The 15,000-nt window shown below is 39.8% G+C and overlaps 3 protein-coding genes across 7 annotated transcripts in view; 1 reads left to right on the top strand and 2 right to left on the bottom strand.

Annotated features, from left to right (window-relative positions):
* Positions 1-4,356, top strand: part of si:dkey-172j4.3 (diacylglycerol kinase eta) — a 53,839-nt gene extending 49,483 nt beyond the window's left edge. For 2 of the 5 annotated variants that reach the window (XR_004611401.1, XR_004611403.1), the window contains 3 exons: positions 49-254; positions 3,768-3,940; positions 4,257-4,348. Coding sequence is in view for 2 of the 5 variants with exons in the window: in XM_034556769.1 (XP_034412660.1) it covers positions 49-101 (53 nt within the window). In the remaining 3 variants the exon portion in view is untranslated. Of the gene's footprint in view, positions 1-48; positions 745-3,767; positions 3,941-4,256 lie in introns of those variants that run through there. The other 3 variants (XR_004611402.1, XM_034556769.1, XM_034556770.1) reach the window with 3 other exon arrangements.
* Positions 4,264-10,224, bottom strand: zgc:92429 (uncharacterized protein LOC445063 homolog). Its single transcript, XM_034556868.1, has 11 exons — positions 10,102-10,224; positions 9,445-9,491; positions 9,256-9,312; positions 8,552-8,706; positions 8,360-8,463; positions 6,260-6,312; positions 5,729-5,799; positions 5,537-5,639; positions 5,213-5,332; positions 4,799-4,861; positions 4,264-4,718 (listed from the first exon to the last, which is right to left on the bottom strand). Exons 1-11 carry the CDS (start codon positions 10,181-10,183, stop codon positions 4,287-4,289), a joined length of 1,287 nt encoding a protein of 428 aa, XP_034412759.1. The 5' UTR covers positions 10,184-10,224; the 3' UTR covers positions 4,264-4,286.
* The window catches only part of si:ch211-200p22.4 (phosphatidylinositol-binding clathrin assembly protein), a 57,902-nt gene continuing 51,235 nt past the window's right edge, over positions 8,334-15,000 (bottom strand). The window contains exon 20 of the transcript XR_004611408.1: positions 8,334-8,359. The gene's annotated coding sequence lies outside the window, so the exon portion shown is untranslated. The remainder of the gene's footprint in view (positions 8,360-15,000) is intronic.

Here is a 15,000-nt window from a genome sequence, read left to right as displayed (position 1 = left end):
ATTGTAAACAAACCAAGAGATCATTGAGTTTGTCTCTCTCTCTCTCAGGAAATTGGGAGATCAAAGGTGGGGCCGGCGAGGCCGATTCCTCGGGCAACTGAAGTCTCGCATGGGGTGCTTAATACTGCCCCCCTGCCAACCACCCCTATCCCATAATACCCTGACCACCGGGGGTTCTCTTCGCCTCTAACCGCGACACCTAGTGGCCTGACGGAGGTGTGTGGAAGCAGAGGAAGCTCCATCTTCACCGACCGGTACGCGTCTCTTTCCCTCGTCTGCCGGGAGGAAATCTCGTTTCTTCTATTTCCTGTTTCGCCTTTTTTTTTTTTTTTTTTTTGTCGGAGGGGGCGTGGCTTCACCTGTCGGTCGTCCTGCTTTTTGGTTCTGTGGCGACAAAAGAACACGGGGAACCGCAGACGTTTTTTAAATTTTATTTATTTATTTTTTGACAGGGAAATGTGTTTTTGTGGCGCTCTCCTTGCATGTCGAGGCTCATAAGTTGTTATAACGTTTGGATTATTCTCTCTCTCTCTCTCTCTCTCTTAAATCGTTTTTTGTTTCTGAACTTACGAAAAACAGCCTTCAGACTTTTTGATTTTTCTCAGAAACCTTCAAAGAGCATAATTTATTTCTCGATGCTGAAACAAAGTGAACAAACTGAAGAAACATCTGGACCTTTATTATCCTCAATGTCGCAAAAAAAAAGAAGAAGAAAAAAAATAATAAACTGTGCTGAGGAATGTACTTGTGTGGACTTGTATTAACCTGTGAATAATGTTGAATGATAAATCAACAAAGGTTCTGCTGTTGTGGTTCTAAAGTGGTTCTTAATGGGCTTGTGTGATCCGAGGCTCTGCTTTACGACCAGTCATTTCATCTGGAATTCAGCCTTATATATATATATATATATATATATATATATATATATATATATATTTATATATATTTATTTATATATATATATATAAATAAATATATATATATATATATATATATATATTTATTTATATATATATATTTATTTATATTTATTTATTTATATATATATATATATATATATTTATTTATATATATATTTATACATATATTTATATATATATTTATACATATATATATATATATATAATATTTATTTATTTATATATGTATACATATATATATATATAATATTTATTTATTTATATATGTATATTTATTTATATATATATATATATATATATATATATATATATATATATATATATAAATATATATATATTGAAAAAGACGGTTACGTCACACAGGTCTAAGACGTGACTCGCGTCCCACTGGTTTCAGGAGCCACCAGATGAAATGACTCGGTGTTGTTGTTGTTGTTGTTGTTTCTTTGCCGGAAGCACCAAAAACCACGTGAACGAAGCGTCGCTCGGTATATTACTCCTACTTTGCCATACTCCTGATTGTATATGTAATATAAGAGTACGAGTCGGTGGATATTTCATTTATTTTGCCTTGTCTGTGGTTCAAAGCTTTTATTATTATTATGACAAATATATTATATATTTTTTTGTACATCTTATTTTCCCAAATGGTGACCTGTGAAGCTGTCCTGGCTTTTGCTGCTTCCCCCCTTTGACGGACTCTTTGTGCCACTAGAAGCTGTTCTGTGTCTCCCCCCCCCCCCCTCGTTCTGGAGGCTCTTCAGGTTTTACAGAAATGTTCTTTTAAAGGGAAACGGTCCGACATTTTTGGGGGAAATTTGCTTATTTGCTGTGGAGCCGAAAGACGGACAAAAAGATTTCCACTTTTTCTTCGCCGCCTGAGAGCCGAGAAGGAAAAGAGAAGCTTAAAGAAATAATCGCCTCTTTCCAGCCCTTCCATAAAAACAACGCATATTTCTTAAAACGTCAGCGTTGTGCAGAAATAATGGAAATTAAACACGAGTCAAAGAGCAGCTGCACATAAATGCTTCAGGTTGGACCACGACAAAGTATTTATTCACCAAATCATAAAGAAAAAGAGATGAAACATTATCTTTAACTAAGTTTCCCTTTTCTTCGGCTTTAACTTCCGCAGACGAGGCTGCAGCATTCTGTGCTTTTCCCTCCTTCGTGTGAAGGGTTAGTTCTGGATTTGTTGTTGTTGTTGTGGTTGTTGTTGTTTTTTTTTTCTTTCCCAGTCGTAAACCCCCGTTACCTGAACCTAGCTGTTGCCGGGCAGAGTGACCATAGTGTGCCGGCTGTACGCGCTCCATCTTAGAGGCTTTAGTGGTGTGTGTGTGTGTGTGTGTGTGTGTGTGTGTGTGTGTGTGTGTGTGAGAGAGAGAGAGCTTCAGATGCGAAAGTTGTTGTATGTCACACATTTCAAAGTTTACTGTATCTTGCCTTGCACTTTACGAAGAAGCAAACTTAATATTGGGGGGGGGGGGGGCAGACGTGTGTGTGCATGTGGGTGCGTATGTGTGTTTTAAGATTTCTGAGTGTTTACAAGTGTTTTTTTTTGTTTTGTTTTTTTAATGAATAAAAATCTTTTATTTATGATAAATGTATGCAGACAAAAAAAGTGTGTAGATACGATGTGATGTTTAACCAAAATGTAAAAGAATGATAATTCCATAGAGACGTACACAACGCGTTTTGTTGCGCCGACAGTCGTGCGGTGACCCCGATGTGATCGAGCGCGTCGTTCCGCCATCTTTCTTTCGTCGTGGTGCACGGAGACGGCGCTCTGAACACGTAAAATGCATCGAGGTTGTTTTAACTTGAAGTCAGTGTTGTTACAGACGACTAATGAATCGTTTACATGAACAAGAGATGTCATATTTAGCCAACATTTGGGTGAATTCTTTGCGTATGATTTTTGAGATTCTATTGAGACGCTTTGATTGGCGTTCGTTGTGCTGAAAACAAACTCAATGATGTGTTTAGTTTGGGGAATACACTTCTTTTTTTTTTTTTTGGAAGCCATCGTGGTCTTTTTAACCAATGACTTTTCTTTCTTTCTTTTTTCACATAATTCTTTTGTGTCATTTTCTTTTCTTTTTTTTTTTTTTACAGCAAAAAAAAACTAAACATTTTTGACTGAAACTCTTCCAGGAGTCTCGACATGGAGCTGAGAATCTGAAATGAACCCACAGATTACAAACAGCCCGCCTTGTTTGTGCAACAGTATTGCATATATATATATTTATATTTATTTATATATAAAAACATTTATTTATATATATAAATATATATATTTATTTATATATATACATTTATATTTATATATTTATATAGATATATATATATATTTATATAAATATTTATTTAAATATATATATATATAATTTATATTTATATAAATATTGATATATATATATATATATATATAAAAGTATATTTATATTTAAATATATTTATATATATATATATATATATATTATATAATGTATATATTAATATAATATATATATATATGTATGTATATTGATCTGTTGAGAATGTGCACAGTGCTGGAAGCCAGACTCGATGTTGCACGACCTTGTACGAACTTGTGCGACCTTGTGCGTCGCAAGGGTGTTTTATTGTGTTATCGTGTGCAGTGTGTTACAAAGACAAAGTCAGCGCAACCCTTTGGAGATTAAAATGAATTGTTGAAGTGTGACAATGTTCTTTGTTGTCAATGTGGTGATTTAACTTTAAGGCACGTTTACCGGGAGACGGATTAGTTATTTGTAGGACGGTAAATTCATGATTTCTACATTTCAGGCACTTAAATGTAACTTCTTTTTACCTGCTGCACTTTAGGTTCTACTCGTCTTCACAGATGAAGAGCAAAGTCGTGGCTGAATGTCTGCAGAGAGAGATTGGTAAACAAAATGGAAATACACGACTCGAGAGCTGCAGGCTCAGTGTTTTGTTTACAGCTCTTAACACCAAAATGACCCGTTGGACTCAACCCTTTTAAATCCCCCCTGAAAGTGAGACATTTTTATGACTCACTATACTATGTATTATATTTTTCTGATTTAATTTGTTAGTTTGACATCAACTTAAAAAAACAGAGACCTACACGTTCAAAAAAAATGCACACGTAGTTTTTATTCCTCGTACTGAAGCTGCATCCAGTTTTTGAATATATTCACATTTTAACCTCATTAAATTAAATATGAGGATGTAGAGTAATGAAAGTTATGAGTAACTGTTTCCTAGAACCCCTCAAATGTAGGAAAGTACCTAATTTCACAAATAATCGTTAAATAAAGTTTCTAACGCAGCCGGTCTCCTGTCTCCTAGCCTCCTCGTTTCCTCGCCTCCTCAGAGGAGTTACTCGAGCTCCGGCATGTCCTCGTATCCTCCTCCCGCCTCCTCCCGTCTCTGCTCCTCCAGCTTCGCCCTCTCCTCCTCCGCCCTCCTCTTCTCCTCCAGCGCCGCCTTCATCTCCTCCTCCACCTCCTTGGTCTTCAGGAGCTCGGCGTCGCCCTTTTTCTCCCGGGGCCCCTCCCACTTCTCCACCCCCTGGGGGGTGTTCTGCCGCGTGTCGTAGGCCCACTCCTCGTCCGAGTCGCTGATGTCGTCGTCGGCGATGTCGTGGTCGTCGGGCTCGGCGGTCTGGCCGTAGGACTCGTCCTCGGGCTCGGGCTCCGGTTTGCGGTTGGGGTCCTCCAGCTTGCCCCAGGCCACCTGGTCGGCCTTGTGGAGGGTGACCTCCACTTTGGACGGGACCATGTGGACCGAGCTCTGCTTCACGTCGACCACCTGGGGGGGCGGGGGGGCTTTAATAATCTCTTTTATGTTGAGGCAACAGGTGCATTGAGACGACAGAAGCAGGTACTCACGCCCCAGAAGTGGAAATCTCGCTTGAAAATCTTCTCGTTCTCGAACTGTATTTGACACGAGAGCTTTTTGTTTTTTTAATGGAGAAAAAGAAAATTAGTATTTCATGCATAAATGTGTGCATTATTTATATATATTTATAAATAAATATATTTATATATATATTTATAAATAAATATAAAAATATATTTATATAAATAAATATTCATATATATTTATAAATATATATTATATATATTTTTACATAAATATATTTATATGTTAATATATCTATATATTTAAATGTATATTTATTTATAATGAGTGTTAATTAAAAAACAATATTTACCACTGAATTGTAAAAGTGTGTGCGTGTGCGCGTGCGTGTGCGCGTGCGTGTGTGTGTGTGTGTGCGTGTGCGTGTGTGTGTGGCTCACCACCGTCCGGTTGGCCTCGATGCTGGAGAGTTGTGGATTTGCGTTCTTGGCATAAATCGTGACGACGACATCATTTCCCGTCTGGTGCCAGTCGTACCGACACGCCACCTTCTTCTTGTCCTACACACACACACATAACACACACACACACAACGTGAACAACAATCACAGTAAACAAGAACATCTAAGAGCACAGTTAATGTGTACTGAACGTGTAAAAGTGACTATTTACCTAATTAAAAACCCTCATCAACCTCATGTGACTTGTATGCTCAATGTCTCCCTAACTGTGACCTCTGACCTCTTGCTCCAGCCCAGTCCTACCTGCTTGGGCACCCAGCGGTGCTTCCCCGTGCTGCAGCCTTTCTGGTCCAGGAAAGCGTTGAAGTCTATGGTCCTGATGCAGCAGCAGTTCCAGTACTTATACCTACGCCCCAAAAAACAACATGGCCGCCGGTCAGAAACACTGGATCGCTCCGGGAAGACAACAGAGTGAAGGAGTGGGAACCGTCTCACCCTTCGTGGAAGACGGGCCCCCCGGGGTGGTGGGTGCAGACCTCCGCGTCCGTCTCCGGGCCTCGAAAGACCTGAAGACACGGAGACTTTTAATTTGGATTTGTAATAATGTAAAAACACTTATTACAAGTAAAAATATTGAATAAATAAATAAAATAAAAAGTTTTTAAAAAAAGGTAATCCAATCTGGACATGTACTAATAACAATTGCCATTAAATTAAATTATTGCAGTGTTTAGGGAGGAACTGTAGTTTTATAATTAACTTATAAAAGTAAAGTACACCTATGAGGTCATTCACGTTATTACCTGCTTTGTCCACTAGATGGAGCTGTTAATACGCTTTAAACCTTTAAAGTTTAAAGGAATGATGAACTGAAGCTGAAGCAAAACTGCTACTAAGCAGCGTGTGTGTGTGTGTGTGTGTGTGTGTGTGTGTTTTGTGTCAGATAGTCGACTGTTAAACACACACACACACACACACACACACACACACACACTCAGAGGAACAAATACCAACAGACACACTCACTGCTTTGCATCCTGCGTTCTTGCATCGGGTCCCGGTCATGACCTCCTGACCTTCTGTGAGGAGAGAGGAGAGGAGATGAGGAAACAAGGAGAGGAGATGAGGAAACCAGGAGAGAAGATGAGGAAACAAGGAGAAGAGATGAGGAAACCAGGAGAGAAGATGAGGAAACAAGGAGAAGAGATGAGGAAACCAGGAGAGGAGATGAGGAAACCAGGAGAGAAGATGAGGAAACAAGGAGAGGAGATGAGGAAACAAGGAGAATATATGAGGAAACAAGGAGAAGATATGAGGAAACCAGGAGAAGATATGAGGAAACCAGGAGAGGAGATGAGGAAACAAGGAGAGGAGATGAGGAAACCAGGAGAGGAGATGAGGAAACCAGGAGAAGAGATTAGGAAACAAGGAGAGGAGATGAGGAAACAAGGAGAAGAGATGAGGAAACCAGGAGAGGAGATGAGGAAACAAGGAGAAGATATGAGGAAACCAGGAGAAGATATGAGGAAACAAGGAGAATATATGAGGAAACAAGGAGAAGATATGAGGAAACCAGGAGAAGATATGAGGAAACCAGGAGAGGAGATGAGGAAACAAGGAGAGGAGATGAGGAAACCAGGAGAGGAGATGAGGAAACCAGGAGAAGAGATTAGGAAACAAGGAGAGGAGATGAGGAAACAAGGAGAAGAGATGAGGAAACAAGGAGAAGATATGAGGAAACAAGGAGAGGAGATGAGGAAACAAGGAGAAGAGATGAGGAAACCAGGAGAGGAGATGAGGAAACCAGGAGAGAAGATGAGGAAACAAGGAGAAGAGATGAGGAAACAAGGAGAGGAGATGAGGAAACAAGGAGAAGATATGAGGAAACCAGGAGACGAGATGAGGAAACCAGGAGAGGAGATGAGGAAACAAGGAGAAGATATGAGGAAACAAGGAGAAGATATGAGGAAACCAGGAGAAGATATGAGGAAACCAGGAGAGGAGATGAGGAAACCAGGAGACGAGAGGAGGAAACCAGGAGAGGAGATGAGGAAACAAGGAGAAGATATGAGGAAACAAGGAGAAGATATGAGGAAATAAGGAGAAGATATGAGGAAACCAGGAGACGAGATGAGGAAACCAGGAGAGGAGATGAGGAAACCAGGAGACGAGAGGAGGAAACAAGGAGAAGATATGAGGAAACCAGGAGAGGAGATGAGGAAACAAGGAGAAGAGATGAGGAAACCAGGAGAGGAGATGAGGAAACAAGGAGAATATATGAGGAAACAAGGAGAGGAGATGAGGAAACAAGGAGAAGATATGAGGAAACCAGGAGAGGAGATGAGGAAACAAGGAGAAGATATGAGGAAACCAGGAGAGGAGATGAGGAAACCAGGAGAGGAGATGAGGAAACAAGGAGAAGAGATGAGGAAACCAGGAGAGGAGATGAGGAAACAAGGAGAATATATGAGGAAACCAGGAGAGGAGATGAGGAAACAAGGAGAAGATATGAGGAAACCAGGAGAGGAGATGAGGAAACCAGGAGACGAGATGAGGAAACAAGGAGAATATATGAGGAAACCAGGAGAGGAGATGAGGAAACCAGGAGACGAGATGAGGAAACAAGGAGAATATATGAGGAAACCAGGAGAGGAGATGAGGAAACAAGGAGAAGATATGAGGAAACCAGGAGAGGAGATGAGGAAACAAGGAGAAGATATGAGGAAACCAGGAGAAGATATGAGGAAACCAGGAGAGGAGATGAGGAAACCAGGAGAATACATGATAATATTCTGGATGTCATTTCATATTTCCTCACCTTTCTTTCTTTTTAAATGTTATATTAATATTGTTCGCTCCATTATTGTCAGAAATTATTGTTTTTCGTTGTGTAAAAGTCAGCGATGTGTTCAGGGACAACGAAATAAATTGGAAAATAAGAAGAAAAAATGCTTTGATAGACGATTTTTAAATGAAAAATACAGGCACACTTTTGGTATTTGTGTGTGTGTTTAACAGTCGACTATCTGACACACACGCACACACACTCACACAAACCACACACACCACACACACACACACACACACCACACACACACACACACACACACACACACACACACACACCTTTCTTCTCTTCCTCAGCCTTGTTGCTGATGTCCAGTTTCTCCAGAACCTGAGCCAGCGATGCCGACACTTTGTAGGGCAGCTTGGTCCTTGGTTCCTCTGAACTGCAAATTAGAACACAAACACACACGTTAACACACACACACACACACACACACACACACACACACACACACACGTTAACACACACACCTGGGTCTCTCTTTCTGCAGCGTCTCAGCAGATTTGGGCCCCCGGTAGATCATCTCTTCCCCGTTGGTGCGTCTCATCTCTACTTTGTCCGATGACACCTCGGGACGCAGAGGCTCCTGGGGCTTCTCGTTGCTGTGGCACCCGCGGGTGCAGCCCTGCGTCGGAGAGAAAGAGCGAGGTCACCTCAGCCTGCATCAAATCTCATCAAACTTACCATGTTATGTCTCTTCTCAGGGTTTCTTTAATATATATATATATATACACACATGATATATATTATATACATATATATCAATATATATATAATAATGATATATAATAATATATATATATTATATATATATATAATATATATATATAATATATATATATCATTATATATATATATATTATATATATATAATAATATATTATATATATAATAATAAATTATATATATATAATATAATATATATATATATATAATATATATATAATAAATAAATAAATATATAATAAATGATATAACACCTTCATAATATGCTCCCAATGTAAATAACCTAGAAGGACATAAGATACACAGTCCTGTTTTTTATCTAAAATGTACTTTTGCACATAATCATTGAAACATTAACGTAAGCAGCACTTTAATGTTCTTTTGTTACTAACTTTTACTTGAATATATTATTTTCACATTTCATTGCAAATAAAAATGTTTTCTTTACCTTAATAGAGAGAAACTCTGAGAAGTCCGTCGTCCTTTTCCTACAGCAGGACCAACCCTGGAGAGGGACACACACACACACACACACACACACACGTCATTGTATTTTATCTTTTTTACCCCCTCCCCCCAGCTAAGTGAAAGGGTTGTTTATTTGTTTATTTGTTTACTTTTATGCATTAGTTTTTACCTTCAGGGCATCGTGGAAGATGGGCACACCTGGATGGAAGATGCAGTCTTTTTGAAAGAGGAAAAGAAAGAGAGAGAGAGAGTCAGTCTGTATGCATGCACACACACACACACACACACACACACACACACACACACACACACACACACACACCAGCTGCTCCGCGGGGTCAGCACAGTCCCATAAAAGGACGATGGCGGGTCCTCGTGCGACACGTGTCCCCTCATGTCAGCGTCTCTGGACCGTTTCACGTCACACGAACCAACACTTTGTTTAACCTGCTTTTTATTTTTATTTTATTTTTTATTAATCATAAAAATAAATCTGGTTTCCTCTCAGTCTGAAACACTCGCATTGATCCCGGCGCACTTGCATTGTGTGTATTTGGTCTTATTATTATTTTTTTTGTTCATGCTTTTTGTCAAATTGGTGCATTAACGTGTTTATTTAAACACCACTAAACGTGGTCACGAGAACACCCCTTCAAAATAAAAGCAGGCAAACGCAATCTCACTGAAATAGTGTCGAAGGATCGCCTGACAGAAGCAACGCGAATGTGGGAATCGAACCCACGAGTGAGAATAAGTTCCCCGTCTTCACACAGACTGACGTTAAACCGACCCAGAATGCACCGGACGTTTGAATTAAAGATCTCACCCTCCTGGTTCTCCTGGTTCTCCTGGTTCTCCTGGGCGTCAAACTTCAGGCCGCAGCCTCTGTGGTAGCAGAGCAGAGCCATGGCGGCCGGAGAGAGCTTCTTCTTCTTCTTCTTCTTCTGGTTGTCGGTTCGGATCTCGACCTCCAAACTCGCCGCTTTGCTCTTTTCTTTGTGTTTGGAAACTTCCAGAAGTTCCTCCGGCTCGAGGAAAGATCCTTCTGGACCGAGCAGAAAGAATAAGAGAGGGGGGGTCTCTCTCTCTCTCTCTCTCTGACTGAATGAAAGATATAAATAGCAGCTCCCTCCTCTCCTCCTTACAGCTGTCTAAACTTATCTGGGGGGGGGGGGGGGGGGGGGGGGGGGGGTGACAGGCCTGCTGCTGAGCGTCGGCTGTCACCACAGCAGCTCCTGGGTTTCGGTCACTTTCCCACAAATCCTTGGATTCGGTTCCTCGGGAGAACCCTCAAAAGAACAAACTAGTTAAATCTATTAAAACTCAGCGAGGGGTCAGAGGTCGGGGGGGGGGGTTATCTCTATGGAAACGGCGACATTAGGAGAGCAGCGGATATCCAACGTCTCATTAGCGTCAACTGTGAATGCTTTATCCTCGTTTCATGGGCGAGGGGTCAGAGGTCAAACAAAAAAAGGGGAGGAGACATTTACCGGTGGGAAAACATACAAAGAGCACTCACTCATAGTGTAATGACCGTGTGTATACACACAAACACCTGTTTACACACAAACACCTGTTTACACACAAACACCTGTGTGTGTAAACACCTGTATGGTAGCGACACGTCGTTCCAGGAACGACTCCATCTCTCCCACGCGGAGGGATTAACATGATTTTAAATACATAAACATTGTGACTCCCTCTGAGCTGTGAGTAATGGAGCTGTTTGCGTACCTTTTGTCTCTGCGTACCTTTTGTCTCTCACTCCCGTCCCCGATGTCGGGGTCACGGTCAGTCTTTCGGTGTTGAGGGTGAAACGTTAGTCTTCAGTGAATCACTCGTCGTCTCTCTGGAGATCCAGATGATGGAGAGACGGGTCAGAACTGGAAGAATCCTGCTTTCATATTATACAACATATACTCGCTACTGATAAACACACTCACAGCTAAACATATGAATCCAGTATATATATATATATATATATATATATATATATATATATGTATATGTATATGTGTATATATATATATATATATACACATATATATATATATATATATATATATATATATATATATATATATATATATATACATATATATATATATATATATATATATATATATATATATATATATACATATATATATATATATATATATATACATATATATATATATACACATATATATATATATATGTATATGTATATGTGTATGTATATATATACACATATATATATATATATATGTATATGTGTATATATATATACACATATATATATATATATGTATATGTATATATATATATATATATATTCTTTTTTTATATATATATACACACACACATATATATTTAATTACATATAAATATATACACATAAATATATATATTTTTTTTAATATATATATTCTTTTATATATATATTTACATATATGTATTTACATATATATCTAAATATATATATATAAAATATATAAATATATTATATATATTTATTAATATCAATAACCCTCGCATCGCTTTCACATTATATAAAATATACACTATAGATTTTTCATATTATTTATTATCTTAAATGTAATATGTCCTGCTCTGCTATTGTATTGTATATATTGTGCATTTTTTCATACTTAATATTAAGGTTTTTATGTTTACTTTGCTGCTACAAACAAATTTCCCCCTGGGGATGAATACAGTATATATAAATGCATATAAATTACATATATAAATAAATATATATATAAAACAAATTTTACACAAATCTGTGAAATGTGAATCCTGCAAACGTAACACTCGTGTGTAGAATTTAAAGTATTTTTGGTTCATTCATATTCAAAACGTCTTCCATCACTTTATTTGCACGCGTCACTTCTAAACTTTATTTCACTTCTAAACTTTATTTCACTTCTAAACTTTAGACCATTGCGGTCACAAGTTTTATGTCCGTCCTTGGATAATAAATTCAGATTAAAGAATCTTGAAGAACAAGAAGAAGAAATTGAAGAAGAAGAAAAGAAAAAGAAAAGAAGAAAAACAAGAAAAGGAACAACAACGAGAACAAGAAGAGGAAAAGGAAGAAAGAAAAAAAGAACAAGAAGAAAAGAACAAGAAGAAAAGAACACGAACAAGAAGAACAAGATTAAAAACAACAACAACAAGATTAACAAGAAGAAGAAGAACAGCAAGAAAAGAAGAAAATGAAGAAGAAAAGAAAAAGAAAAGGAAGAACAAGAAAGAAAGAAAAATAGAAGAACAAGCAGAATAAAAAGAAGAAAGAAAGAAAAATAGAAGAACAAGAAGAAGAAAAGAACACGAACAAGAATAATAAGATTAAAAGAACAACAACAACAACAACAACGCGTTGACATTTTAAAGGTTTGGAGACTTTAAGGAAAACAGACAAACAGTTTTTAGGAATGGAAAATGACTTTTTATTTCTTCCAAAAAAAGGAGAGGAAACAGATCGTAGAATAAACAAATATATACTGCTGTAAAATAAAAGCCTGTGATTTTTTTTTTGTTGTAACATTTTTGTTTGCCTTTCCATGCTCGATACAATCCATATATTTCTGCTTTAAATAAATAGAAAATAAATGTACAAAGAGACGGGGACACATTGGGGCATTTGGCTGGTCCTGGTGTGCAGGGAGGTGTGCAGACCCCCCCCCCCTCCCTCATTGAGGAGCAGTCACGCCCCCGCCCCCCCCCCCCCCCTCACTGAGGAGCAGTCACGCCCCCCCCCCCCCCTCACTGAGGAGCAGTCACGCCCCCATGAGGCTGCAAAAAGGGAATCGTTCACCTTCAGAAAAATCAAAGAGAAAAAATTAAAAGAAATAACGCGGTTGCAGATTATGAGCGTTTATGTGCTGAAGCGCCGTGTTGTGAGAGTGAGACGTGTTCCTTTATGTACACAAGAGTGAGACGCATTTCTTTCTTTATGTACACAAGAGTGAGACGCATTTCTTTCTTTATGTACACAAGAGTGAGACACGTTTCTTTCTTTATGTACACAAGAGTGAGAGCGTTTCTTTCTTTATGTACACAAGAGTGAGACGCATTTCTTTCTTTATGTACACAAGAGTGAGACAGCGTCTTTCTTTATGTACACAAGAGTGAGAGCGTTTCTTTCTTTATGTACACAAGAGTGAGACGCATTTCTTTCTTTATGTACACAAGAGTGAGAGCGTTTCTTTCTTTATGTACACAAGAGTGAGACGCATTTCTTTCTTTGTGTACACAAGAGTGAGACAGCGTCTTTCTTTATGTACACAAGAGTGAGACACGTTTCTTTCTTTATGTACACAAGAGTGAGACAGCGTCTTTCTTTATGTACACAAGAGTGAGACGCATTTCTTTCTTTGTGTACACAAGAGTGAGACAGCGTCTTTCTTTATGTACACAAGAGTGAGACACGTTTCTTTCTTTATGTACACAAGAGTGAGACAGCGTCTTTCTTTATGTACACAAGAGTGAGACAGCGTCTTTCTTTATGTACACAAGCGATCCGAGGTTCTTACCAAAAAACACATGTAGAAAAAACAGAACGTGCACAAGAGATCTTTGACTCACGCGACGAAATGAAGGGATTTTTAACCATTAAACTGCCCCCCATCCCCCCCCCCCCCTCCTCGTCGTTCGACACACACACACACACACACACAACCGTGCACTCATCGACCCCACAAAGAGAGGACTTAGCAGAGGACAGACATTTCTTAATATGACATCATCGTTCTCCACCTGGTTTCATGCTACAACGATGCAGAGAGGCGGCAGCAGCTTCTGAACGGGGTCTGGGGGGGTCCCCCCATGGACCAGGTCTGAAAGGAACCGGTGGTTGTCGTGGGGGGGGGGGGGGGGGGGGGGGGAGTGTCTGAATTTGAGGGAAAGGGAGGCGGCGAAAAAGGAGAGCCTGCATGCTCAACCTCCCCCCCCCCCCCCTCTGGATAAACACATGATGGTTACTGGCCATCGAGGAGAGTAGCAACGCTGAGGAGACCCTCGCTCATCCCATTCGGCCATTTTGAAACCGCTCGAGACGCACGGACAAACAGGCGGGACCGGATTCCATGCAGAGAGCGGTGAGGTTCCAGAAAAGCGAAACAAACCAAAAATGTAGATTTATCGTAAAAAGACCGACTTCTGGACCGGCTCACAAACCCCCCCCCAAAAGAAGAACCCCCGAGTCTTCTTCCCGACCGTGCTACGCGTCGTTCCTCTTGGGTGAACTTCGTCCGGGGGGCGACAGATCTTTCGTCACTCGACTCTCCCGTGTGTCACAAAAGACCTGGATATCCGAGCGTTTTTTCCGATTGGCCACCCCCCAAAAAACGGTCCAATCGGAGACAAGCGTGTAGGCGTCTGACATCATAAAAAAAGCGGAGATGGACGTTAGTGGGGAAAGGAGGAGGAGGGGGCGGGGCTAACCGGAACAGACGAGGAACTAACCGACACCGGATGCTAACAGCGAGAAGGAAAGAGAGTCTACGGCTAAAAGACGAGAGACACCGAGAGAGATAATAGAGCGAGAGATACTAGCGGGGGAGGACGCCATCAAAAGGGGAGGAGACTATGGAGGAGAAGCCAACACAAGACCGCGACAACAAGCGTGTGAGAGCGATGGGCGGGAGCATCTAGACAGGAAGTGATTATTAGTTTGTACATATATATACACACACACACACTCACACACACACACACACACACACACACTCACACACAC

Source organism: Cyclopterus lumpus, chromosome 18 (assembly GCF_009769545.1).
Source record: "Cyclopterus lumpus isolate fCycLum1 chromosome 18, fCycLum1.pri, whole genome shotgun sequence".
Taxonomy (NCBI): Eukaryota; Metazoa; Chordata; class Actinopteri; order Perciformes; family Cyclopteridae; genus Cyclopterus; species Cyclopterus lumpus.
Note: the sequence above shows the minus strand (reverse complement) of the source record. Positions and strands in the feature narration are given on the sequence as shown.